Genomic DNA, 25,724 nt, shown 5'->3' with positions numbered 1-25,724 from the left:
TCTGGCTCACTCAATATGGTGTCTTCCCTGTTGCTCAGTCGCCCAACTCTCTGCTGGTTTGGGCTACATCTGGTGGATTCCAGCCCTTTCAATTAATAAGGGCAGTTCCACTATCCATGGATTACATCTTTAAGCTGTGCTTAGAGGTAGAAAAAACACATGTCCTAGTGAAAAAAACTGTAAACAAACAAAACAAAAAACACCTCTCTGTTCTGTTAACCATATCCTGGAACTATATTTGAAGTACGTATTTCTTTCTTCACCCCAGTGTGGAGTGAGCTGTTCTTGTGGACTTTGGGCGGCGTGACAAGGTAGCACATAGAAGCACACAATAAGCTCATCTCAGCACCACCATTTAGTTTATTACACAGTAAGTGGTCTACAACCATGTTGATATGATACCTAATGCCTATTGGACTTAGAAAATCTAATTTTGTTTTTTTTTTGGTTTGCTTTGCAGTCATCAACCAGCACAAGGTGCCAGGCTCCGTGAGGGGCTGGGACGAGGACCGAGATGGTGATAATCTTTGGGGAAAACAAGGGATTCTGGAAAATAGGTATAATGGCCATAATGCTAATCTGAGGATTTACTAATCAAAAATAGGTTACTATTGTAACTGGTTTTTCTGTTTTAAAATACCACTTTTTTTTGGTTACAGTTGAAACAGTCATTCAACAATTCTGTAACAACAATGAGGTCGAACTGGCAAAGATGATCCATGACAAAGGATACGGACTAGAATCCTCCTTCTAAAGATAGACAAATAATTTCTAATACCATGGACAAGATGCCATTTAAATGAAAAAAGTGTGTTCTCTCTTTTTAAAAATATAAACTTGAACTTTCTAAACTGATCTTCAGCGGCGGTGGCCACACACTCATCCTTCTCCCTTGCGGCCGCCTGTTACCTGGCTGCTACCTCGGTGATCCTGTCCAGCCCTGGTTCTTCCAGAGGTTCTGGTTTCCTCCTGAACAATTAGATTTACCACATCCTCCTGAATAATTAGATTTACCACATACCTTCTGTATGCAAAATAACATATCCTTTAAAAACTAATAAAAGTGTGCTTTGAAAATTCTCAAAACACCAGAGAGAAATAAACATACCACTGGAGCCGTGCCCCGGGAGTGGGCGTGAGCAACTCAGGGGACCACGCGCTGGGGGACCCCACCGTTCTGAAACTCTGCTACCACACAGCACAGAGGAGTAAACCAGTAACCAGACATACAGTGCTGACCCGCGGGGTCCTTTTATTTTTTGTTTCCAGTTTCCAGTTAGTTAGTGGCCACCACTTTAAAAGCTAGGTCTCTGGCTCCTCTTTGGGGGTCGATCTCAATGCACCTGGCAACACCCAGCCTTCCCTTTTCGCAGGGAAGCAGTTCGCTGGAGCTGTGAGGACGCTGCCCCCTTCAGACAGGAATGCGCACTCAATTTAGTGTTCTTCCCCTGTGCGCCTCATTCACGGTTTCTGCTCGGCTCTGAGAGGCACGCACCTAAGCTCGCAGAGTGGAAGGGCGAGGAAGAGGGAGGCTCAGAGGAACCCAGGTGTCGGCTTCGGACTTGCCAATGTGAGCACACCTTAAGGGTGACCTTTGATACAGCCAATGGTGCTCAGTACTAGGAGCTTCCTTTAGAAAAGAGGACCTGTTTAGGACCAGGAGGGGGTGAACACATGGCATTCTGCACTGACAAATCAGTGACAAAAGTCAGGAGGAAACTGGGGGTGTGCAGGGTGTGGGGGACGGACGCAGAACACTTGCTGCTTCCCCACCTGCACTGCCCGGCTGCCCTGTTGCGTCCACCCCACTGCTGCCAGGTGACAGTACGGCCCAGGAGCCACCTCAGAGGCACGGAAGGAGAGTCACAGAGGGGCATCAGGGACAGTCACCCTGCCGACTCTGCTCCTCTCAGGAGACGCGTCTCGCTAAATTTCACACCCTCAAAGCCTGGCTGCGGCACTAACACTTGGGTCTGGGTGGAGCAGGAGGGCTAGGAGACCCTGTTAGCTCTGCTCGCGCCGCCTCGGGGACAGCGGGGACCACTGGGTGTCTCGGTACCAGCTGGCAGAACGACCTCCCCTCCCTTGCCCGTTGCCTCTTTGGGTCACTGCCATCTGTGTTGCCCGGGATGCAGCACCAAGCAGAGGTGTAGGATGACGCTCTATCTAAATCACTCTGCCGTAAGGATGGCCCCGACGGGACTTCCTGGAAGCTCAGCTCACGGCACCGCTAGTGCCTGAAACACTCGCGCTCTCGCAGAGGAGTCGCCAAGCGGCTACAGCGTTGTGGTCAGCATCTGCACTCGGGAGTGAGACGGGCCGAGGCTAAAATTTCCGTTTTTCTACTTATTGACCAAGTGACCTGGGGAGAGTTACTTAATCATCCGGTGCCTCAGTTTCTGGATCTGTAAAATGGAGATCACGTGGCAGAGGTGCTGTGATGACAAGATCAGATGAAACACAGTAACGTCAAGAGCTTCAGCCAGTGCCTGCCCAGCCCAAGCACTTGTGCGTGGCCGGTGTCCTCTGCTCCCCGGGTGTAAATACACGGGGCGGGCAGGGAGGGCTGCGGAGGCCGAGCTCACGGCAGCACCTGCAGAAACCGACTGTATCCCTGATGCAGGGGTTCCTGTTTTCCGCTTTCGCTGTCCAGTGACCGACCCCTGGCTTCCTGCAAACCCCGTCAGTCCACGATTCAGTCCACGTTATCCTCTGACCCGCTCGCGAGCGCCTGCCAGTGAGCGTCTCTGATATCAATCTACTGCCATATTCTTGATGATGAAGTTGCGTGCGCATCAACCAGACTGAGCTAATGGGTCACGCGGAGGGCACACGTCCTATTTAGGGTTCGAGAGGAGTGCCTTTAACAACATTACCCAATCTGGCTAATCCCTTTTTAAGAGGCTGAGAGACACTCTGAGTGTTTGCCACGGCGGGAGAGGGCCTCCCCGCGCTTCCACAGGCCCAGGCCTCCCCGCCCGTGGAAGGCGCGCCCGCACTCTCCCGGCTCACGGTTACGGAATGGAACCTTAAGTATGAAAGATGTCTCATGCGGTGTGTCAAAATGTTGAGCAACACCGTCTCAGTGTAAACACAGGGACGAACGGAGAGCAGGTGAGCTCCCTTCCGCTGTAATTCACTTTGGGAGGTATGTCATGCAGAGCGCTGTGCAAAAGCAATTTTCATTGATTGACTGGCTGATTGAGGAAAAGGGCGAGTGTTCTTTCAGCCTGCGTCCCTGCTGGAGCATGATTCTCATAGCTCCTGACAGCTCCTCACAGTCCGTAGTTAAATGCCAGGTTAGCGCAAAAAGTCGGGTGCGGGGAGGGTGTTTGGAGGTTTGATACTTGATCCAAACGGTTAAACAGATGAGGGTAAGATACACTGAAACCTAGATGTTCTCATTCCTCCATTCAACATACCAATATATTTAGATCTTAGAGAATATAATTGCTAAAAGTACCCTGTTCATAAGTCAATCACATAGTCCAATCTAGCCCAATCTAATCAGGAGCACTGCTGCTCGCACCCTTTCTGCTGTGCTTCAGCGGAAGCTGCTACTCGCGCTAGGGCAGTGAGTTTTAGCTGACGTTCTGGCTGAGGCAGGCATTCGGAGTCGGCACCCTGTTCTTACGGTCTGAAAACGGGTCAGTCGCGTCTCTGGCGTGGCCCTGGAACTCCACGGACCTCACTCCTTCATCTACCTAACCTGGGCGAATCTCTCACCCGTGAGATAACTAAATGAATGCTGGTCTGTGGGTTATGGATGCAGACACTTAACGTGACCAGTGGTAAAACTGAAAAAACAAACAAACAAACAAACAAACACGTTGCCTAGAAGTTGCATCTTCCAAATTACAGCGGCCGATCAGGGCCTCCTCACTGTGACTATTGTCCTTGCTCTTAAAATTTCGGTTTATCTTTCTAATGACATATAAACACACAGGGAATTTTTTTCTTACTAATTAATATGTGTAAACTGGGTGTTTCTCAACTGCAAAGTCAAAACAATGCTGGCTAGAAAACAATTCTTGCTTGAAATGGAGCCACTTAATCATCATGAGTCTTCAAACGGACCAAATTTAATGCTTGCAAAGCTAGATCTGTGTGCAAAACGTGGCAGATAACGTCTTTGGAGAGCGTTGGGAACAGCACCGAAGAGCTACCGCCACGCGGCAGGTCCGAGTCAGCACAGCTGAGGTGAGCCGCACCTCGGAGGTCTCTCCCCGGCTGGCTGCCGCGCACACAGGAGGGCCCGCGGGGCCGCCGGAAAACCCTTTGTGCGGGCTCCTGCTTCACCTGCTCCGGACGCTTCGGGAGATAACTTTTGCAATTTGGAGTCGACACTCCTCTCGCAACTATGTTCCCAGCAATAGAGATCCAGGTTGTGGGGGGGAAACCATTCAAACTAGTAAATAATTGCAGTCTCGTCGTATCAGTTTAGTTTTAAAGAGCTGACAAACCCTCTCTAAACTCCAAGCACAATTAGTCATTAGGGTCTAGTTTTTCAGCACTGTTAAGCAATTTGTAACCCATTCCTTTTAATAGGGTTAGGCATTACTTAACGGACACAGATGTCTTGAAAACTGAAACCTCCAGTTATGAAGCAGCAACCTTGTTCATTACTTTCTGTGATAGGCAAATCACCTATAAAATCAGCATTTAATGGGCAACCAATGAATAATCAATGGCTCACTTTTCATCTGAGTGTGAAAATGAGAATAATCTAATACAAAGTCCCCCCGGTAAGGGGCCGAGTCCTGGGCTCTGCCGCTCTTCAGGGCTGATTTATAAGGTCTGGGAAGCTGATGTAAACAGATGATCAATGGGACCCATCCTCGCTCATAATAACCCCCAACTGGCCCACTCCCTCTTTTCCAAGTCCATCCCTTCAGGCTATTAGCTCTGTCCGGCTAATTCTTCCCACTGCTCCTGCCTGCTGCTTTTACTCCGGCCATCCGTTCAGTCCAGCCGACTCAGAAGTAATTTTATACGCAGCAGAGAGCGGGTGGAATTGATTTTTCACTCAGCGCTCAGTTCCCATCTGAATAATTATCAATTTTACTGCCTCATAAAGGGAAGAGTCAAAATTTCAAATCAATTCAAAAGAGCTTTTGAGACGACAGAAACTGTGCATAAGAATAGAGGTCAAAGTTGTCGGTGACCTGAGGAGATGATGTCAGATATTACGGGGCCGACAGCTGACATCAGAGGCACTCAGGATGATAGAACCTCGTGCTAATGCAAATCATGTTTATGCTGACTACCAGATACCAGCCATTAATATTTAAAATGCTATCTGAAAGCCTCCATTCCAAATAAATAGAATGTATTCCACTGTTAATAAAGATGTATCACTACTTAGTCATACACTACAAAGTAAAGGGTTACCAAGTGTTATTAACACACAGAAGTTACTTAAAGCAACAAACGCATGTCCTTCTGAGTGCAGACAAACTTGACCGCCCCCTGCGCGGCCACGTGACTTGCTCCGCACTGCCTGACGGCACTTGTCTGGGACCACGGCTTATTGATTTTTGCTAAAATTTTCCACTCACGTCAAAATTCCTGCCAGAGCCTATAGGACAATGTTGAGACCACGGCTGAGTGCCGGCAGGGGGCTTTTGGTGGTGAACTTGTTGCCTGCCATGGTGGGGTGGGGGCTGGGGCCGGTCCCTGGCCAACCCATGGGTGTTTATCTTCTCCAGGGGCTCCGTTCTCCAAGGCTGTGGTCCTCAACCTTCTCCTTGCAAAACACCTGGGGCCATGGCACACTGCCGACAGTGCCGGCGGCGACCGCAGTGGGTGGGCAGGGCGGTGGGGAGGGGAAGCACGCCCAGCTCTCGATGGGAAAGGCAGTCCAGGTGAATCTGAGGTCTTAACCCCAACGAGACCCTTGAGAGCCAATGGCACAGGTGCTGAGGACTTGGGCTCTTGAGTCAAACAGACCTTCCTTCACATCTGACTTTCCAGTTGATCTCTCTGAACCTCAGTTTACTCATCTGTCAAATGGGGATGACGATACCCACATTTCAGGGTTGTTGGGGGGTGTCGAAAAGAGATGATTTCTCTAAAAGTCCTCTTCTCCCATGTCACCCTGTCATCACTATATTAATCACGTCATCATATAACTGGTTAGTTACTTATTTCTCTGTCCCACCCAACAGGAGACTTTGTAAGGAGAGAAATGATGTCTTATGAGTCTTAACTGCCCTTGTACCTTGTACGTAGAAAGTTCTCAATAAATGTGAGTTACCTTCTTCTTCTGCTCACTGTGTCACCAATACATAACAATTCCGGTGTCATACCAAATAGTTAAGCCGACAGCACTTTGCCTAGTTATACAAAACCTTAACTACCCCCCTCCCCACCAGGAAAATAACTGGTTAGCTGAGACATTGCCACAAATAAAGTTCTCATAATTTCATGGAAATATTAGCCAAAAATGACAGCCAAGAAGAAAGCCCCTCCATGGCTGCTGTCTCTCTCTGTTTCATCCAGAGTGACCTTGTCTGCTGATTGTATAACACGTATTTGCTGGTTGATGGCCATGGCAAAGCGTTTATATTTGCAAACCAGACCACAACGGAGATAATACGGCAAAACAGAACTGGAAGCACAACAAAGATATCATTTTCCAAACCCAGTGAAATGGGAAAAGATCAGAGTGATGGTATTTCCATAGAGAAATGGTATTCTTCTTTTGAAATAACGGCATGTGTATTTTTTAAGTGCATACTGTTATGGTGATTTGTTGAAGTGAGCTCTTTAAGAACAGAGACAGAATCATGGATATGGAGAGTGTCTTGATGGTTGCCAGATGGGAGGGGGGTGTGGGGGAGTGGGTGAAGAGGTGAGGGAATTAAGAAGTACAAACAGGTCGTTCCAGAACAGCCATGGGGATGTAAAGTAAAATACAGGAAAGGGAGCAGCCAAAGACCTTACATGCATGACCCACGGACATGAACAGTGGTGGGGGGACTGCCTGAGGTGGCAGCGGGTGCTGGGCGGAAGGGGGCAAAGGGGGGTGGAAATTGGGACAACTGAAATAGCATAATCCATAAGAGATCATAAAAAAGAAAAAATAAAAACAATATTAAACTGGGACCTAACTCATATTAGCCACTGAGAAAACACATTTGACAATAAAGAAATTGTGGCTTTATTACTTATTATTAAATGCTCCTGGGAATATGACCTCGCTGGACCTTGATTTCTCATCGTAAACTGGGAGAACACCCACCATGCTGTGATAAATGGACAGCTCCTGGTAGGTTTTCCCTGGGACAGAGGGGCGTTTCCCACACCCCAGAGGGCTCCCCAGGCCAATGCAAGACGACATTATTACAGGCACCAGGGAGGAAGTCAGAGGTGGACTGTTCCTAGCTCCGCCTTCGCCTTTTCCCCTCCCGGGCCTCCGGAAGAGCCGGCCCCTTTCTGAACTCTAGTTCCCTGCGGGCAGACGCAGGGCTCTGAGAGCTCCCGAGGCTGGTAACCCTAAGGCCAGCGCACTCCCCACCTTCGGGGGAGACCCTCCGGGGAACAACTGCTGGAGAATCCCCGGGAGACCAGCCGCTCTCGAAGACACCCAGGCGCCGGGCTGGCATTTGGGAAGCTCTGTTTCTTAGGGCAGGCGAGCGACCGCCAGTCAGTTACCTGCTGCAGGACGTCTGGATTCTGCTGCATGAAGTGGAGCAGCCTCTGGCCGGCCTGGGCGGCCTCTCGGCAGCGGAGCGGCTTCTTGCCTTCTTTGGCTATGTGCCTGAAGAGGTAGGTGACGATGGAGTCCAAGCTGGTGCAGCAGCTGGAGGAGACCACCGTGTCTGCAGGGACAAGAAGCGAGAGCTCATTGGCGCCGCCGACGTGTTTGCGTCACCTGGCTCGTTACAATGCCTCTGCTGAAAAATAACTTTCTGGTTTCAAAGTACTGCCACCCTTTTTTTTATTGAGTGCATGTGGGTGACACTGGTTAACAAAATCATAGGTTTCAGGGGCACGGCTCTAAATCAACGCATCATCTGTACACTGTATGTGTGCTCCCCACCCTAGGTCAAGTCTCTGTCCATCACCATTCCCCCCGCCCTTGTGCCCTCCCCATCCTGTCAATCACCACATCGTTGTCCGTGTCCATGAGTTTTTTCTTTTTTGCTCCAACCCCACCCCCTGACAGCTGTCAGCCTGCTCTCTGTCTATGAGTCCCTCACAATGTGCTCATTAATTTTGTTCATCAGATTCCACATGTGAGTGAAATCACATGGTACTTGTCTTTCTGTGACTGGCTTGTTTCTCTTAGCACAGTGCTCTCCAGGGCCATCCCCGCTGTCACAGAGGGTGAGACTTCCTTCCTTTTTACAGCTGAGTAGTATTGCACTACACAAATATCACACCACAGCTTTTCTTTTTTTTCCACTCATCTACTGACGGACACTCGGACTGCTTCTGAGTCTTGGTTATTGTAGATAACACTGCAATGAACGTAGGAGTGCATGTATTCTTTTGAATTAGTGTTTTGGGTTTCTTTGGATAAATTCCCAGAAATGGAATTGTTGGGTGATAAGGCAGTTCCATTTTTAATTTTTTGAGGTAACTGCATACTGCTCCCCACAGTGGCTGCATCAGCCTGCATCCCCACCAATGGTGCATGAGGGTTTCCTTTTCTTTACATCCAGCCCAGACTAATCTGTTGATTTACTGATGATGGCCACTCTGCTACGTATGAGGTGGGATCTCCTCATGGTTTTAATTTGCGTTTCTCTGATGATTAGTGACATTGGGCATCCTTTCGTATGACTACAGGCCCTCTGTGTGTCCTCTTTGGAGAAGTGCCTGTTCAGGTCCTTTGCTCATTTTTAAATCGGATTGTCTGTTTTTTTTGTGTGTGTTGAGTTTTATAAGTTCTTTATAAGCCTTGGCTATTAACCTCTTATCAAATGTATTGGTGAGTATGTTCTCCCATTCAGTGGGCTGTCTTTTCATTTTGTTGATGTTTTCCTTTGCTGTGCAAAGGCTTTTTAGTTTGATGTAATCCCATTTGTTTATTTTTCTTTTGTTTCCCTTACCTGAGGAGATATATCAGAAAAAATATTGCTACAAGCAATGTCTGCGATTCTACCACCTATGTTTTCTTCTAGTATTTTTATGGTTTTGAGTCTAACATTAAAGTCCAACATTTACAAGGCCAGCATTATCCTGATTCCAAAACCAGGCAGACACTATAAAGAAAGAAAATTACGGGCCTATATCTCCGATGAACACAGATACTAAAATCCTCAACAAAATATTAGCAAACCGGATCCAGCAATACACTAAAGAGATCACATGCCATGATCAAGTGGGATTTATTCTGGGGATGCGAGGTCGGTACAATATCCACAAATCAATAAATGTAATACACCACACAAACAAAACAAGGGGTAAAAACCATATGATCATATCAACAGATGCAGAAAAAGCATTTGATCAAACCCAGCACCCATTTATTTACGACAAAAACTCTCGGCAAAGTGGGAATAGAGGAAACATACTCAGTGTAATAAAGGCCGTGCTGACAAACCCACAGCCAGCATCATACGCAACGGGCAAAAACTACAGGGGTTCCCCTTAAGACTGGGAACGAGGCAGGCACGTCTGCTCTCATCACCGTTATTCAACGTAGCACCGGAAGTCCCAGCCGCAGCGATCAGACGAGAAGGAGAAATACGGCACCCAAATGGGGAAGGAAGAAGTAAAGCCGCCACTATTTGCAGATGCCGTGATGCTGTATGCAGAGAACCCTAAAGATTCCACCAAAAACTACTGGAAGTGACAAATGAATTCAGCAAAATAGCAGGATATAAAAACAAATATCTAGAAATCAGTTGCATTTTTACACACCAATAATGAACTATCAGAAAGGGAAACCCTAAAAAAAATCACATTCACAATTGCTTCAAAAAGAATAAAATCCCTAGGAATAAATTTAACCAAGTATGTAAAAGACCTGTACTTGAAAAATTATGAGACACTGAAGAAAGAAACTGAGAAGATACAAATAAGTAGAAGCATATACCTTGTTCATGGATAGCAATAATTAACAACATTAGAATGTCCACACTACCCAAAGCAATCTATACATTCAGTGCAATTCCTGTCAAGATATCAATGGCACATTTCACAGAACTAGAACAAACATTCCAAAAATTTATACGGAACCACAAAAGACCTTGAATAGCAACGGCAATCTTGAGAAAGCAGAACAAAGTTGGAGGAATCACGCTGCCTGACATCGAACTATACCATAAAGCCACAGTAATCAAAACAACATAGTGATTGGACAGCATAGAAACAGACACACAGATCAGCGGGGCAGAACAGAGAGCCCAGAAATAAGCCCAGGCCTTTGCGGTCCATTAACACCGGACAAAGGAGGCAAAAACACCCAGTGGGGCAAAGCTCGTCTGTTTAACAACTGGTGTCGGGAATGATGGACAGATACGTGCAAAAAAGTGAAACCAGACCGCCTTCTCACACTACACACAGGAGTAGACTCGAAGTGGGTCAGAGCGCTTTTATCAAACTGTAAGTTCCCGAGGGAAGGGACTTTGCCGTGTTCATCTCTTTAAAGCCAGTGTCCACCGTGGGACCCGGCACAGTGACGTGCTATTAAATACATGGTTCCTGGACAGAGTCAGAGAGAACGTTCCATTCGTGACCTTAAAGGCCCTCTGCTCAATTCAGGTGGCTTCATCAAACACCTACAACACCTGCCCGGGGCAAAGTGCTCTGCCTCAGGGGGAACTCGCACCCTGGCGCAGGGGGGCCACGGTTCAGCACCTGAGTCACTGTAACACAATGAGCGGCAAACTGCCGGGAGGGTGTCCAAGGAGGTGTCCCGTCTGGGTGGGGCTCAGGGAGACTTGGGTGAAGAAGGTGGCACCGAGACGGGCTTGGAGGAGTCCTTCCGCTTAGACACAAGGAAGGTGTTCCCACGTAGAGAGAGTAATGCACTACGTAATGTGGCAGGGAGATGAGCTCTGGTTTCAAGTCCCACCTTTTCCAACGACTCTCTGCGCTGTGACTCTGAAAGAGGCACTTAGCCTCTCTCATCATTTGCAAAATATCCTGCAGAGCTGAATCTGAAGAAAACAACTAGAAATTCTCATAATAACAGTAGCTGATGTTTATTGAGAACGACTGTATTAGTTACATGGATGATTATTTTTAATCCTCACAACAGCATCACAGTAGTCACTGCTGTTATCTCCATGTGTAGCGGAGGACAGCGAGAGATTCCGTGACTTGTCCAGTGTGGAGCTGCGACAGGAAGGTAGACAAGGAGGAGAGACCCACACTCTTAGACACTCAAACTGAGTAGATGTTGAGCAAAACATCTCCTATTCTCAGCGAGAGAGGACAGAGGGAGAGAGATAGGAGAGAAGCATCAATGTGTGAAACACTGGTTGCCTCATCCATGCCCCGCAGCTGGGGACCCGGCCTGCAGCCCAGGCATGCGCCCTGACCGAGAACCGAACCAGCGACTCTTCCATTCGTGGGCAAATGCTCCATCCACGGAGCCACACCAGCCAGAGCACAAAGTTAAGTGTTAAGGAAAAACACATGTAAGCATCAAGCAAGGTCCGAAACCACAAGGGGGACTCAAAAGATGTCGTCCTGGCGCAAGAGGAGGCTGCATTTGGAGAGCGGGACTTCCGTTTGAGCGAGAGACCGTGGAGGGAGGTCGTAAGAGAAGGGTGACAAGGAAGGTTCGATCCTCCTTGAGGACATCTAATGTTGGGCTGAGACACTCGCATGTACTCTGAAAGGCAACAGAAATGTTCATGAAGTTTTTGCTTTTTTGCAAGTAAGTGACACAATAGAACAACCACTTACTCACTCTCCTTTGTACATTAGAACGATCATTTCATGGACTTCTGAAAACCACTTTGTATAGACGTGGTGTTATTTGCCTTTTTCAAATGAGACAAATAAAGGCCAGAGATAAGCAGATTCTCCAAAGTTCATGGGTTGGATTCACAACGTGACACTGCCCAGATATTTTTGGCCAATGGTAATACATGAATATGATCCTGGGGAGTCTATGATTAGTGACAGAAACAGCCAGAGAAATAGTTAAAAACACTATGGACTCAAAAAATGGCAACCGGGGCAGACACAGGAGAGAGGAACACTGGGCCGGCAGGACCAGGGAGCACTGGGTCATCCAATCCCTAAGGCGATGGTTTCTTCCTTGCTTCATCCATCTCTGAGGCTTGGAGACACGTGCGCCCGCCGTAGAGGAGAGGTGAAATATTAGCTGAACTGATTCAAGAATGGGCAGGCAAAGCGAACCTGAGAAAGTTTTTGAAAGGTCTTGAGTTGTGTTTAGTAATAAAACCTACAGTTGATGTAACACCACAGTGTAGAAACCCTTTCACACACACTGTTTTAGAAAGAAATGACATAGTAAATAAAAAGAGGTAGGTTGGGGGCCAGTTTTGAAACACAAACATGTGCATTTAAAATAGAGGGTGATGCCCTGGCTGGCGGGGCTCAGTGGGCTGAGTGCCGGCCTGTGAAACGCAAGGTCGCCGGCTCGATTTCGGGTCAGCGCACACGCCTGAGTGGCTGGCCGGGTCCCCACTTGGGGGCGTGCAGGAGGCAACTGATCGATGTGTCTCTCACACACCGGTGTCTTTCTCCCTCTCTTCCTCCCTCCCCTCTCTCTTTCTAAATAAATAAGCAAAATCTTTAAAAAAATAAAATAGAGGATCCCGATGGCAGCAGGATCACAAGGGGCCGGATGAGCATCCAGAAGATGGGCCCGGACCGCAGTCTGGGGAATCCGCGGAGCTACGGGCTTTTAAGGAAAGAGCTCTCCTCCCCTCCTAAGGCTATGGCATTGGATTGAATTATTAATTAATGAACTGTTTGCTCTCCCCACTACCTGGGTTACTACCCTGCAGAAAAGGGAGCTTCGGTTTCATAGCCCTGAGCGGTCGTGTGCAGTGGAAAACCTCTAGGCCCGAGAGCCAAGTGCAGGCTGGTTGAGCCGGGGTGTTTCCTCCTTCCCTTCACACCTCTGCCTTGGAGGTCCTCCTCAGGAAGGTGAGTGGACTAAGTGACTGAACATCTGCGAGAGGAAGCAGACAGACACGGTCCCTCTCACCAGGGGAGAGCAATGTGCTATATCAATCACACAGAAATGAGGGAGACTTCGCACAGATCTGGTGACCACATGCCATGCGGGCTGCATTAAAAGGTTCCAATGCACTGAGTCAGCTATGAGAAAGCCAGGTAGACACTTCGGATACGGAGGTTGGAGCACACGCCCTTGCAATAAAAGCAAGAAGAAGAGCTTCCATTATGGCTGATTTACAGCCGGTGACTTTGAAAAGGATAAACGTTATTTCAGGGCAGAATGACACGTGAGGAATCGCAAGGATCGAGGGGCGTTTGGCCAAACCGCGGAAGGAACGGCGCCGGGGACTGGGTACCGGTCCCGGTTTTCGTCACATGCCGCTCACACTGCCGTGTGCGATTCAGACCGTGAGCCCCTCCTGGCATAAAAGAACAAGCAAAAGTCACGGATTTTCACATTTTATCCTATTTCTTGCTGTTTAGAATCTAATAAGAAGGATTCATCAATAATTTAGACAGTTGTGGATATAATTTTTGCTAAAGATTTTACTTATTTATTTTTAGAGGGGGGACAGGAGGGAGAAAGAGAGGGAGAGAAACATTGATCAGTTGCTTCTCCCAAGCCCACAAGTGGGGACCCAGCCAGCAACCCAGGCATGTGCCCTGACCAGGAATCGAACCGGTGACCTTTAGGTTCTCGGGCTAGCACTCAATCCACTGAACCACACCAGCCAGGGCTAAATAGTCCTCTTTTTTAAACACAGAGGGCACAGTTCACCTGCCAGTTATGCAGCGCCGACAATGCCATTTTGCAACAATATAAGAGACTGAAGATAAAATCAAGAATACAAGGAAAACCATTTTCCCAGGCATCCAGCCATCAAAACTGTGACCTTTAGCGGGTGCATCTAGCAGGCTGGCAGGTAAAGAAGAATGAATGAGCTGTAAGGGTAGAAAGACTCGTAGATCAGGTACTTAATAGTTGTATGACCTCAGGCAGATCGCTTCCCCTCTCTGAGCCACAGCTTACCGTCCATGCAGCGAAAAATCAACTCACTCAGTAAGTATTCGTTGAGCACTTACACGCTAGGCACTGGGAACCCACTGATGATCGAGGCTGCTCCCCTCCTTCAGCTTATGGTTACGGAGGGAGCAAGGGCAAACCGTGCCATCAGAGGGTCTGACCAGTGCCGGCATGCAGAACGCGTCCGAGGATGAAATGAACACATACAAAACACACATGAAAACACCGGTGGCAGTATCGGGGGCACAGAGTAGGGGTCTGTGCTCATGCATTTAGTGAGCAGCAGCACCGGAACTCAATTCCAAGCTCAACATTCTCCCCACAAAGCCACTTTGTCAAGACTCACGTGAGAACCTTGCTTAAATGCAGACTCCAGGCCTCAGACCCCACTCGGGCCACCAGCGCCCGATGCAAACTCTTTGCTGTTACTAGGATGCGAGAGCAAAGGAGGCCAGGCCCAACTGCAATAATAAAAGACGTCAGTTTCTGTCCACGAAGAATTAACTGCCATGAGAATTCTCCCTTCTTCCGTAAACAACGAGAACACAGAACGAAATATATGAAACAGCGTTTCCAGTTATTGCACAACAAGCAGTACAGGACTGTTAAACCGGAGACGAGGGGAGCGGACGGGGGGATGCCCACACAACTGCGCAAGCTCACTGTGCAGCGCGGTTTCCAGGCCGCAGACGGGGGAGGGGAAGCGCACAAAGCCAAGTCTTCTCACTGAGTTGAAGGGGAACAGCTGGGTTTGGGGGGCTGAGGCAGCTGGAGCCCGTGGGGCAGAGTGTTAGAGAGGGGAAGCTATTCCAGGAGTAGCTCTGGGGACCCGCGAGGGAGTCCTCTCTGGTCCCCGAGCAACATAACCGAGACAGGTACCACCGGCGGACCTGGAGTTCCAGAAGGAATGGAGACAGAGGAAGACAGGCAGACTGTCAATATCTGAAGGAAACTGTGACGATATTATTTGAAGGTATGCATTGTGAACCCTAGAGTGCCACCAAAATCAAGTATGGCTAAGAAACTCAAAGGGGATTATAAAATGAACTCATAAAAAACAATCCAAATCAAAAGAAGGGAGGAAAAAGAAAAGGAACGGAGTCAAGACAGGGTCCAGAGAAAACCAACAGCAACAGTGAAGTTTAAACTCAAATACACCGGTAGTTATATGGACTGTAAATGGCCGAACCACCAATTAGAAGGCGGAGGTAGTCAGATTCGACATAAAAATATAACCCAACGAGGTGCCTGGTGCTGTGCAAATATGACCACGTGCCGACCCGCAGAGCCTGGGAATGCGTTAAGTCATTGGTGTTCAGATGGATCAAGATTGATAATCAGTTGGACTAAAAAGAGGGAGATAATCCTGGATTATCTGGGTAGGACTGACATAATCCCAAAGACCTTAAAAATGAAAGAGAGGCCAAGGAGGTCAGAGTCAAAGAGACAAACTGAGGGAAGACGGGTCACGGAGATCGGATGCTGCTGGCCCAGAAGGCAGGAGGCGGGCCGGAGCCGAGGGATGCAGCTGGTCTCCGGGAGCAGGAAAGGGTGAGAAAATGCATGGCCCTCTGGAAAGAGACCCAGCTCTGCTGGCACCTCCGTGCGAGACCCTCATCAGAATTATGACCTAAAGCACGACAAGATAACACATTTCCCTGGTTTTAAGCCACCAGGTTTATAGAAAGTTGTTACAACAGCCAATATAGAATATTGGGTTGGCGAAAGTGTTTGTTTTGTTTTTTTCTGTAAAATAAGGCACATTTTTCATTTTTACCGGCAACTGTATTGATTTGGACATTTTGAGTATGTTGGCTGTCTCCTGCACGGTAGAAGGTGGGTTGCTCTCACTTACTGCCTCGATGTGACCACTAAGAATTTCAACTGGTCTACCCGACTGTGGAGCACAGTCCAGCGAGAACTCTCCAGCACGAAATTTCGCAAACCATTTCTGACTCGTTCAATCAGTCACCGCACCTTTCAATACACTGTACAAAACTTGTTTTTGCATTTCATTTGTGTTCTTATCTTGCTTGAAATAATAAAGCATAATATGCCAAAACTGTGCATTTTCTTCTATCTTCAGTATTAAAAAGGCTACACAAAAATGTCACCAATTTTGATGTTTTTTAAAAAAAACTCGCTGATATGACAACTGTCACAATATAATCTAATGAAATTGTTTCAAATGAAGTTAAAGACAACTAAGTGCTACTAAAGCCATCTTACAGAATAAACCAAACAAACTTTTTGGACAACCCAATACTTGTTATCTACAAGAAACCAACTTTAAATATAAAGACCCAGATTAAAAGCAAAATGATTAAAAAAGAGAGAGAGAGGATAACAGTACTCAAAAGAAAGCTGGAGGGGTCAGTAGTATCGAAGTATTGTAGATTTCGGAGGGAAGAATGTTCCAGGGATAGATAAAGAGGGTCCTCTCATAATAATAACAGGGTGAATTCATCAAGGGGACGTAACAATCCTAAGTATTTATATGCTTAATAATACAGCTTCAAAATGCTTTATATCAAGACCAATAGAACTGCAAGGAGAAGTGGACACATCTATAATTACAGTTGGAGACGTTAGCCCGTCTCTCTCGATAATTCATACAACAAGCAGAAAGCAAACACACAAGAAACCGGCGAGCACAGAACAAACCCTGAATGTCGTCCGTCGGTCGGAACTGACACGGACATGGATGCCCTTCCAGCGGCAGTGGACACCCGTGCAGGCGCCCACGGACACGCGCTGTGTCTGGGACTGTAACCAAGACTCGATGGATATAAAAGTTACAACAATCACTGAGCATATTCTATGCTCACCTGGAATGAAACTAGGATCAGTAACAGAAAGGTATTAGGAACATCTCTGGATATTTGGAAATTGAACAATGTGTTCCTAAGTAACAACCCAGTGGTAAAAGAAATCAACAGAAATAGTTAGAAAATGGGTTTTTGCCCTGGCTGGCGTAGCTCAGTGGATTGAACGCGGGCTGGGAACCAAAGTGTCCCAGGTTCGATTCCCAGCCAGGGTACATGCCTGGGTTGCAGGCCATGGCCCCAGCAACCGCACATTGACTTTTCTCTCTCTCTCTCTGTCTCCCTCCCTTCCCTCTCTAAAAATAAATAAATAAAATCTTTAAAAAAATTTAAAAGAAAATGGGTTTTTAACCTAATGGAAAAAATATCAATACAAAAATGTCGTGAGGTGCGGCTACAGCAGTGCCTACATTACAGCATTAAATAAACAGGTATCTCAGAGAAGCAGGAAGGTCTAAAAGGAGTGATCTAAGCTTCCACCTGACAACACCAGATTGGGAAAGGCAGAGTAAATGGAAAGACGGAAATAATAAAGATTATATTTCAGATCAATGAAATAAAGATGGAACACCAGAGAAACATCTGTGAAAACTGAAAGCTGGTTCTCTGCAACACAGCCGAGGAACCCGGGGCCGGGACAACCAAGAGAAGGAGAGAGGAGACACAGGTTGCCAGTGCCAGGGACAAGAGGGGGATGTCACTACAGACCCCACGGAAACCAACTGTGTAAAAGGGTACATTACGGACAACTTTAGGTCCAAGATGGCAGATTAACTTCAGATAAAAAAGTTGGACAAATTCTTTTAAAGACACAAACTACTAAATGCTACTCGAGATGTGACAGATAATTTTAACAACCCTATACCATGAAAGAGATTTAGTTTGTAGTTAAACACCCCCTAACAAAAGAGAAATCTAGGCCTAAGGTTTCACTAGAGGATTGTGCGAAACAATAAATGAAGAACTAACAACAATTCTACACGCCATCTGAAGAGAAAGGAATAGGGCAGCATTTCCCGACTCATTTTATGAGGGTCCTACCCTGACACTAAAACCAAGGCAAAGATATGAGGAGAACAAAAAAGTATAAAAGAACTAAAACCTGTTTCAACATTTCAGAAAGTCGAATCCACTACTCTATAAAAAAGGTAATACCTTGTAACCAAGTGTGGAATGCAAGGTTGGTTTAACATTCAAATATGCATCAGTGATGATTAACATTATATCATGTATTATCACACCTCTCCCCTAAAAACAAACCATACGATCATCTCAAAAGATGTAGAAATAGATATTTTTGATCAGATTCAACACCCATTCATGGTGACACTCCGGGAAAACTGCAACAGAGGGGAATATCCTCAACAAGACAAAGAGCACCCATGGGAACCCTAGAGCCAACATTAGACCGAGTGAGGAAAGGATGCGCATGTCATCCGTGACCCTGGAGACAGGAGAAGGGTGTTCGCTATCACCCCATATTCAAAACTGCGCTGTGGATCCTAGCCAGTGGGATAAGCGGAGGCAAAAAGCCACAGAGATTGGAAAAAAGGAGGTAACACTGTCTTTGTTTGCAGATACATCTATGTAGAGAAACCTACAAACCTATTTTTGTAAAATAATCTACAAAATGCTACCGGAATTAATAAGCGAGTTTAGCAGAGTCACAAGATACAAGGTTGACATCCAAATATCAACTGCAATTCTACATGGCAGCAAAGAACAACAAATAAAATACTGACGTTCAGTACCATCTACAATAGCATAAAAACATAAAATACTCACTTATAAATACAACAAAATATGTACAAGACCCATACACTTAAAACTACAAAAATGCTATTTATAACAATTAAGGGAGACCTAAATGCACAGATATGCCGTTTCAGGAACTGAACACTCAACAGTGCTAATGTATCAATTCTCTCCAAACTGGGTTAGAAATTCAATGCAAAGCCTGACCAAAATTCCCCTACTTATTCTTTTTTTCTAACAAGAGAAATGAACAAATTGACTCTAAAAGTTTATAACAAAAAAGCCAGGGACCCAGAACAGCCAAGGCAATTTTAAAAGAGAGAAACAAAATGGAGGGCTGTACTATCCGATTTCAAGGCTGACTATGATATCAGGACAGTATGGGACTGGTACACAGTAACCCAAAAGATAAAGGGGATTTTTCAACAGAAGTTGCTAGGACAACTGAATATCCATATGTTAAAAATACCTCAACTTTAGTCTCATAATACTATATTCAAAAAGTTAATGAAATGGCTTGTAGACCTAAACATAAGAGCTAAAACTGTAAAACTTCTAGAGAAAAAATACAGAGGAAAAAATATCTGCATGGCCTTGGGGTAAGCAAAAATTTCTTAGGATGGGACCCAAAAGACATGAACCATAAGAGAAAAAAAAATTGGATTTCCTTAAGATTAAAAGCGTCTGCTCTTCAGAAGATATTGTTAAGAAAATAAAAAGATAAGCCAAGGGCTGAAAAAGTAACTGTCAAACATATATTTGATAAAGGATTTGTACCTGGAATAAAAAATAAACAATCCAATTTAAAAAATGAGTTAAAGATTTAAACAAACTCTTCACCAAGAAGACATATGCATAGCAAATAAGCATGAAAAGATGCTCAAACCATTAATCATGAGTGAAATGCGAATTCAGACCACAGTGAGATTCCACTTCACACCGACTGGGATGGCCAGGACGGACAGGCTGGTACTAACGGTGTCACCGTCGGGTGCCTAGAGCACACAGGCACTGCTGGGGGAGCCCAGTGGGATGATAACTTTGGGGAACAGCCTGGAAGTTTTTTTATGTTAAAAACACACGTGGCACACAACCCAGAAATCCCACTCCTCGGTGTTTACCTAAGAGAAATAACACCTGTCCCCAGAAAGACTTGTACCTCAATGCTCATTGCTCAAAATCACTAAATAATGAAGACAGCTCAGGTTTTAAGCGGCTGGCGAACAGCTGAAAATGGCGGTCATCTACGAAGTGGAGTAACACTCAGTGGCGGACAGGGATAAACTCGCTGGTTCGTGAAACGGGATGAATCACGAAGGCATTGTGCAAAACGAAGGATGCCAGACCCAGAGGATCACACAGTCTACGGTTCCACTGACATGAGCTTCTGGAAAAGGCAAACCTCAGGGAGAGAAAGTGGACCGCGGTTCCTCGGGGCTACACGGGAGGACCGACCGGACTGGGGTGCGAGGGAGTGTGTGGTGCTGGTAACAACGTTTTATGCCTTGGCCGCGGTGGTTCCCACGGTGTACGTACGTTTGTCGGGGCTCCGTGAACGGTTCGCTTAAAATGAATACATTCAGGGTGTGTAAATTATACCTTCGTAAAGCTGATTAGAAAATAAACCGCGTATCAGAATATAAGAGAAGCATTTTCGCACTTGCAAGCGATCGTTAAACAGCCTTTCAGCCTGGGCACGCGTCCTGCCCGCCAGTCCGACGGACGCCCATCGTGAGGAGCGTGGACACCGAGGGGCACAGTGGAGTTTTCCCCGTGGCAGCGACGCTCCCCGTGCCACCTACCCAGAGTGGTGAGTCCCTCCGAGACCGAGGTGAGCACGTACAGGAGCACGGGAGGCTCCAGGTCGGTGATGAAGCCCATGTGGTCCTGGGTGAGACACTCCAGGAGTGGGTAGTATGCCTGGCTCAGCTTCCGGTATTGCTGCAACACAGAGATACTGAGTGTCAAGCCACACAGAAGCTCCAAAGACATGTGACAGTCCAGCGGAGACTGCCATCTATAATACTGGAAATGATAAACTAACTTAAAGAAAAGCAATACAACATAAACATATGAAGCAGATGCCATAACCACTCTCAGTTCAGCATTTAACGGGTTCCAATGGGCATCTCTTGATGGCCAGAAACCCTCGTCTGAAGTTCCGGCATAGTGTTTCATTTCAATTTCACCTTATATGGCTAACACGCACATGCAAGTAAAACCTCTGTGGTATGCAACTCAGAAGACTGAATTATTTTTCTGGACTGGAATAGTATAACACTCAATACTGCCTAATAGTGGCTTGGCAAACCTTTTCTTTTTTTCCTTTGAACACCAAGAAATTTGCTCTTATAACAGGGTTTGGCATTACAGTCTGCTGCATTTACACAATGCCACCCCACCTAACTAAATCATAATTTAGTAAATGGCTTGATATATACCATAGACTACAGGCAAAAGATAAATGCATGAGAGAGATACCTGGAAAAGCTGAAATGAAGCTCAAACCAGCAGCAAAAGAAAGCATACTCAGAAGAGACATGAGGCAGAGAGTGACCATGTCCATAAGAACTGCATGAGGTGCTCGTTAAAAATGCAGTTTTCTGACCCCCACTCCAGACTCACGGAGTGAAAAGCTCTGGAAAGAAGTCCAGAAATGGGCATTTTGAATATGTACACTAAGGAGTCTTAGGCACCCTCAAAACTGATTTTGAGAACTACTGAGTTAGAAGCTTGCTGGTTTGTGAGAAAGAAGACGAGAGACATCCTAGAACCGCACCAGTTTTTTGGGGGGGCCTCAACCACAGTGAAGGGTCCCCTCTATGAGCTGGCTGTAATGCAAGGCTCATCCGACTCAAGTGTCTACTTCGTAATTTCTGTCACCCGGGCAGCCTTCAACACGCATTCCGTTCTACTGCAAAGAGGCTTACCCACTCTGCCTTGAGATGTGGTTCTGCTAAGACCAGCTCAGAAAGGTGGAAGAGGGCACCACTGGCCCATGAGGACATCCAGAGGCATCGCCCACACAGGTTCGCTAATGAAGGCCACCGGGACTTACTTGCCACTGGAGCTTACCTGTAACCCTGGGTTGGGAGCAGGTGGGAAGCCTGAACTAAGGCCGAGCATGAACTTGGCTGTGTTACTGGAGTAATTACTGTAACCACACTGGGCATGTTTTAGCTTTTGTGTCATCAGGCAGAGATGTTAAAAAAAAAAAGTCTGATAATGAAACAGCTCCGGGGAGGAGCCTGGAAATTTGAATTTCCACAAGCGCCCCAGGTGACCCCGATGGGCCTCCGAGTCTGTGGACGACAGACATAAATCACAGGAAGTAGGCGGCAGAGTACAAGAGGGACCTAGAGATCACCGTGTTTAATTTAGTCGTTTTGCAGGTGAGAAAATGCAGGCCTGGAGAGCTGGAGACGGGGACTGATTCGTGGTCAAGGACCGGTGAGTGGCAGGGCTGAGAGCACGTGCTGGGCCGCTCGGCTTCCAGGTCAGCACTCCGTGCCCCAGACCAGAGTTTCAGAGGCCGTGAGGCCGCACAGCGGGGCACGGGGACAGAGCAGACCCGCAGGAGGAGGTCCCGCAGCCAGCCCGCACTCTCTGCCGTGGGCAACAGAGACCTCCCCTGCACCGGAGGCGGAGCTGTGAGCAACGAGCTCAAACTGCTGATGACACTTTCTCCAGGTGCAGGGCCTGGAGCACTCTGGGTGACTAATCTGTCAGAGGTGGCGGCTGCGGTTTTCAGAACGGCACATTTAATTATATCAATATGGCCACTGCAGCGGCTCAGACTCTCGAGTTCAGCGGAGATGCCGCTCTAACGCGCGAAGTGTCGCGGCGCGACTCCAACCCCCCGGGCTGCGTTGCCGCGGCTCCAAGCCCGTGGTGGCGGCACGTCATATGTTCCGCGCGAAGGCCCCCAGGACGCACGAGCGCTTACTAGCAGGTCGCTGTGGGACACCGACAGCAGCATCTTGACGAAGGCCTGGAGTACATTGTCAAAATGGTTGTCCCCGTACAACTTGAAGACGCCAAAGCTGACATAATTCCCGCACAAGGCAGACTTGAGAGCGGAATAGCAGATGGAGATGCCCTTGAGCTTCATTGGATACATCTGATCTTTTGAGAGGCTCCCGAGGGACAGGATCTGATTACCTGTTTCGGGGGAAGAGCAGAAAGAGGAAGGGCCGTGAGGAGATACAGTTCCAAGCGGTTGGGAGGCGCACGCTGTTTGACGTTTTTACTTTCCTGCTTCTGTGCACGCTCCCTGCCACTGTTCCGAGAATGACGCCATTCATGCACTGAAAATGGAACGGTCTAAGGCGGTTTACCTGGGAAGTACGAGTGGCCCAAGGAAAACCAATCAAGGGCATTAGAAAATATTTTACATTTTTATCTGGATGCATGCCTAGATACAGAAAAATCCACTGAGTTTGTTCAGGATTAGTTCCCCTTATGTACTTTAATATGTGCGTTATCCATTCTCCAGTAAGATGTTAAGGAAAAGTGGGACTAAATAACCAGCTATGTCAAGGGAAAAAGATAACCTAGACTGAGGGATATAAATTACTCTGAATTCTGCAGTGAATTTTCAGCCTTTTTTTTTTATATAAACTTGATCTTGAGATACTTCACTTTTAGGGGCCTCACAGGTTTGGTGTGTGAATTAAATGAAATAAGACACATAAGAAGTTCTGGGCACAGCGCGCAATAAATGTTACTTCCTTTCTCTCCTTGGAATCTTTTTCAGATGACTGCTTTAGAAACTGTACTTAAATTCTATGCTGACCATCAAAAGACAAAGAAGTGTTTATATAATCACCTTAAAATTTTTACTAGGTATGTTACTAGGCGAAACCCAAGAATGCTTTTTCGAAAAATATCGAGTTGTGCATGTTTCTTTCCCCTGCTTTTTCCTGTTCAAGTGAGTGCCGCTTTTAAAATCGAAGCGAAATTCAATTTACACAATTTAGAGGGGCACTGTTGCGGTTTTGTGCTGCGCCGACTTGGCTAAATAAGAATTCAGTTTCCCAGAATGCATTTCCCTGCACGGCTGTTGGCAAGGATTGGGCAAAACGGAAATCTGTGCGAGAGCTGGGAGGTGGAAGGCAAGCAGCCACCGTGATTTTCTCACGGCCACTCCGATCAGACACAGTGAGAACAAGCTGTAGACCTGCCGCTGGGTTTCAGCGGGTCCTTGCTCTTTCCGCTCTGTGACCGGAACTGCCAGCTGTGCTGACCGCTGGTCCCCAGCTCACTGCCAAGTCCTCGGCAGCACGCTCACGGGGTGGCAGCGCTGCAGAGGCGACGGTCTCTCAGACCTGCACGCCCCTACGCCGGTCCCCGCGTCACACCCCTCCTCCGGGGTGCCACCTGGCAGCTGGGTGAGTGCAGCTTCTAGCTTTCCCCGCTGCTCCCACTTGCCCACCCACACCCCTGTTTCAGGAGGGCCGGTCGGTGGTTTTTCTCCTGACTGTCCGACTCCCCCCGCTGGATCCATTCCCCATCTTGGCCCAGGATTACACGAGGTCCAATTCCTAACTTCCCTGTTCTACTCGTGTCGTGGCACTTGTTTCACTGCTTGACCCCTGACGGGTATGTTTATCATGCTAACCACATGTCAGAGGACTAAGAGTTCACCACGCCAGCCTGGGGGGGACGGGGCTGTGATGGCCGGAGAGGGGTACGTTTCCCTTCTGGCTCGGAAGGGGTGAAAACCAGGCGGTGTGGATGCAGCTGTGGGAGACTGAGGAAGGGGCTGGAAATGTGAATCAGCATAACCAGTCTACAAGGCAATGTAGTGGCATTTATTAAAAAGATAAAAATGGGTAAATTCACTTTCGGGAATATGCTCTGATCCCCAGGGTCAATGCCACACCCATTGTCCACTGGCATCCGCACTCACACGCTGTCGGCCATACAGGCCGACACCCGAGCCTGTTCAACTAGCTCCCACCTCCTCTTGTGAGCTTAACCGCGTGCGATTCCCCCCCTTTCCTATGCAATATATATATGTATTTTTTGCTGTTAGATCATCTTACTGGTATACAAGTTATGCTACTATCTCTTTCACAAAAACTCACAAAATCTTACCTTGTCCCTACCTCCATGCTAGGTAGGTATTATTCCCCCTTGTACTAAAACTTCTCCGAAAAGCGGCCTATATTCGCTCTCATGAGTTCCTCTCTGATCCTCTCCCATGCCCACGTCCACGCCCACTCCACCCAAGTGCTCTGTCCAAGGTTCCCAAGGACCTCCTTGTCACTCACTGTGACGGTCGACTCTGGGTCCTCATCTCCCTGGACCCACTGGTGGCTGTGCACGTAGCTGACTGCCTCTCCCCTCGTCTGACAAGACACACGCTCTCCTGACTTTCTCTCCCTTCAGTGCTCGCTCCTTCTCGTTCCCCTTTGCTGGTGTCATCTCCTCTCCCTGTCTCCCCTGCACTGCAGCACCCCAGGGATCGAACCTAGGTCTTCACATTTACATTACCCCCCCACCCCCACGCTGGCGACTGGTAACCTTACCTAGTTTCCCATTTCAAATACCATCCAAGGGTCCACGACTCCCGTATTGGTTTCTCTAGACCAAACCTCAGACCCAGATACCCAACTCCAAGTTCACCCTCTCCGCCCGCAAGTCTCATCAACATCTCCAGCTCAGCACGACCCAGATGGAACTTTCCATCCGCTTACACTCATCTTAGCCTTCCCCCTCTCAGGTAATGGTAACCTCACCCCCCCAGCTGTGTATGTCAGAATTCCCCGACTATGTTATTTCTCTCATACCGTGTAGCCAATCCACCAAAAAATTTGATTTGCTTTCCCTTCAAAACACATCCAGGATCCAACCGCTTCTCACCAATCCCCCTGCTACCACCCCGGTCAAAGCGACAGGAAGCCACGCCACCCCTCTGCTCAAAGCATCCTCAAGTCGCTCTGTTTCCTTGGAGTTAGCATCAAAGTCCGGGTAATGGTCTATGGGACATGACATTAACG

The 25,724-nt window shown here is 47.4% G+C and overlaps 1 protein-coding gene across 2 annotated transcripts in view; it reads right to left on the bottom strand.

Moving 5' to 3' along the window:
* Window positions 1–25,724, bottom strand: part of RANBP17 (RAN binding protein 17) — a 227,750-nt gene that overhangs the window by 17,568 nt on the left and 184,458 nt on the right. For both annotated transcript variants that reach the window (XM_028529018.2, XM_028529019.2), the window contains 3 exons: window positions 22,667–22,881; window positions 20,523–20,661; window positions 7,657–7,823 (listed from right to left, as the gene is read on the bottom strand). In XM_028529018.2, coding sequence (XP_028384819.1) covers window positions 7,657–7,823; window positions 20,523–20,661; window positions 22,667–22,881 — 521 coding nt within the window. The remainder of the gene's footprint in view (window positions 1–7,656; window positions 7,824–20,522; window positions 20,662–22,666; window positions 22,882–25,724) is intronic.

The sequence above is a fragment of the Phyllostomus discolor genome, chromosome 13, assembly GCF_004126475.2.
Source record: "Phyllostomus discolor isolate MPI-MPIP mPhyDis1 chromosome 13, mPhyDis1.pri.v3, whole genome shotgun sequence".
NCBI classification, from domain to species: domain Eukaryota; kingdom Metazoa; phylum Chordata; class Mammalia; order Chiroptera; family Phyllostomidae; genus Phyllostomus; species Phyllostomus discolor.
Note: the sequence above shows the minus strand (reverse complement) of the source record. Positions and strands in the feature narration are given on the sequence as shown.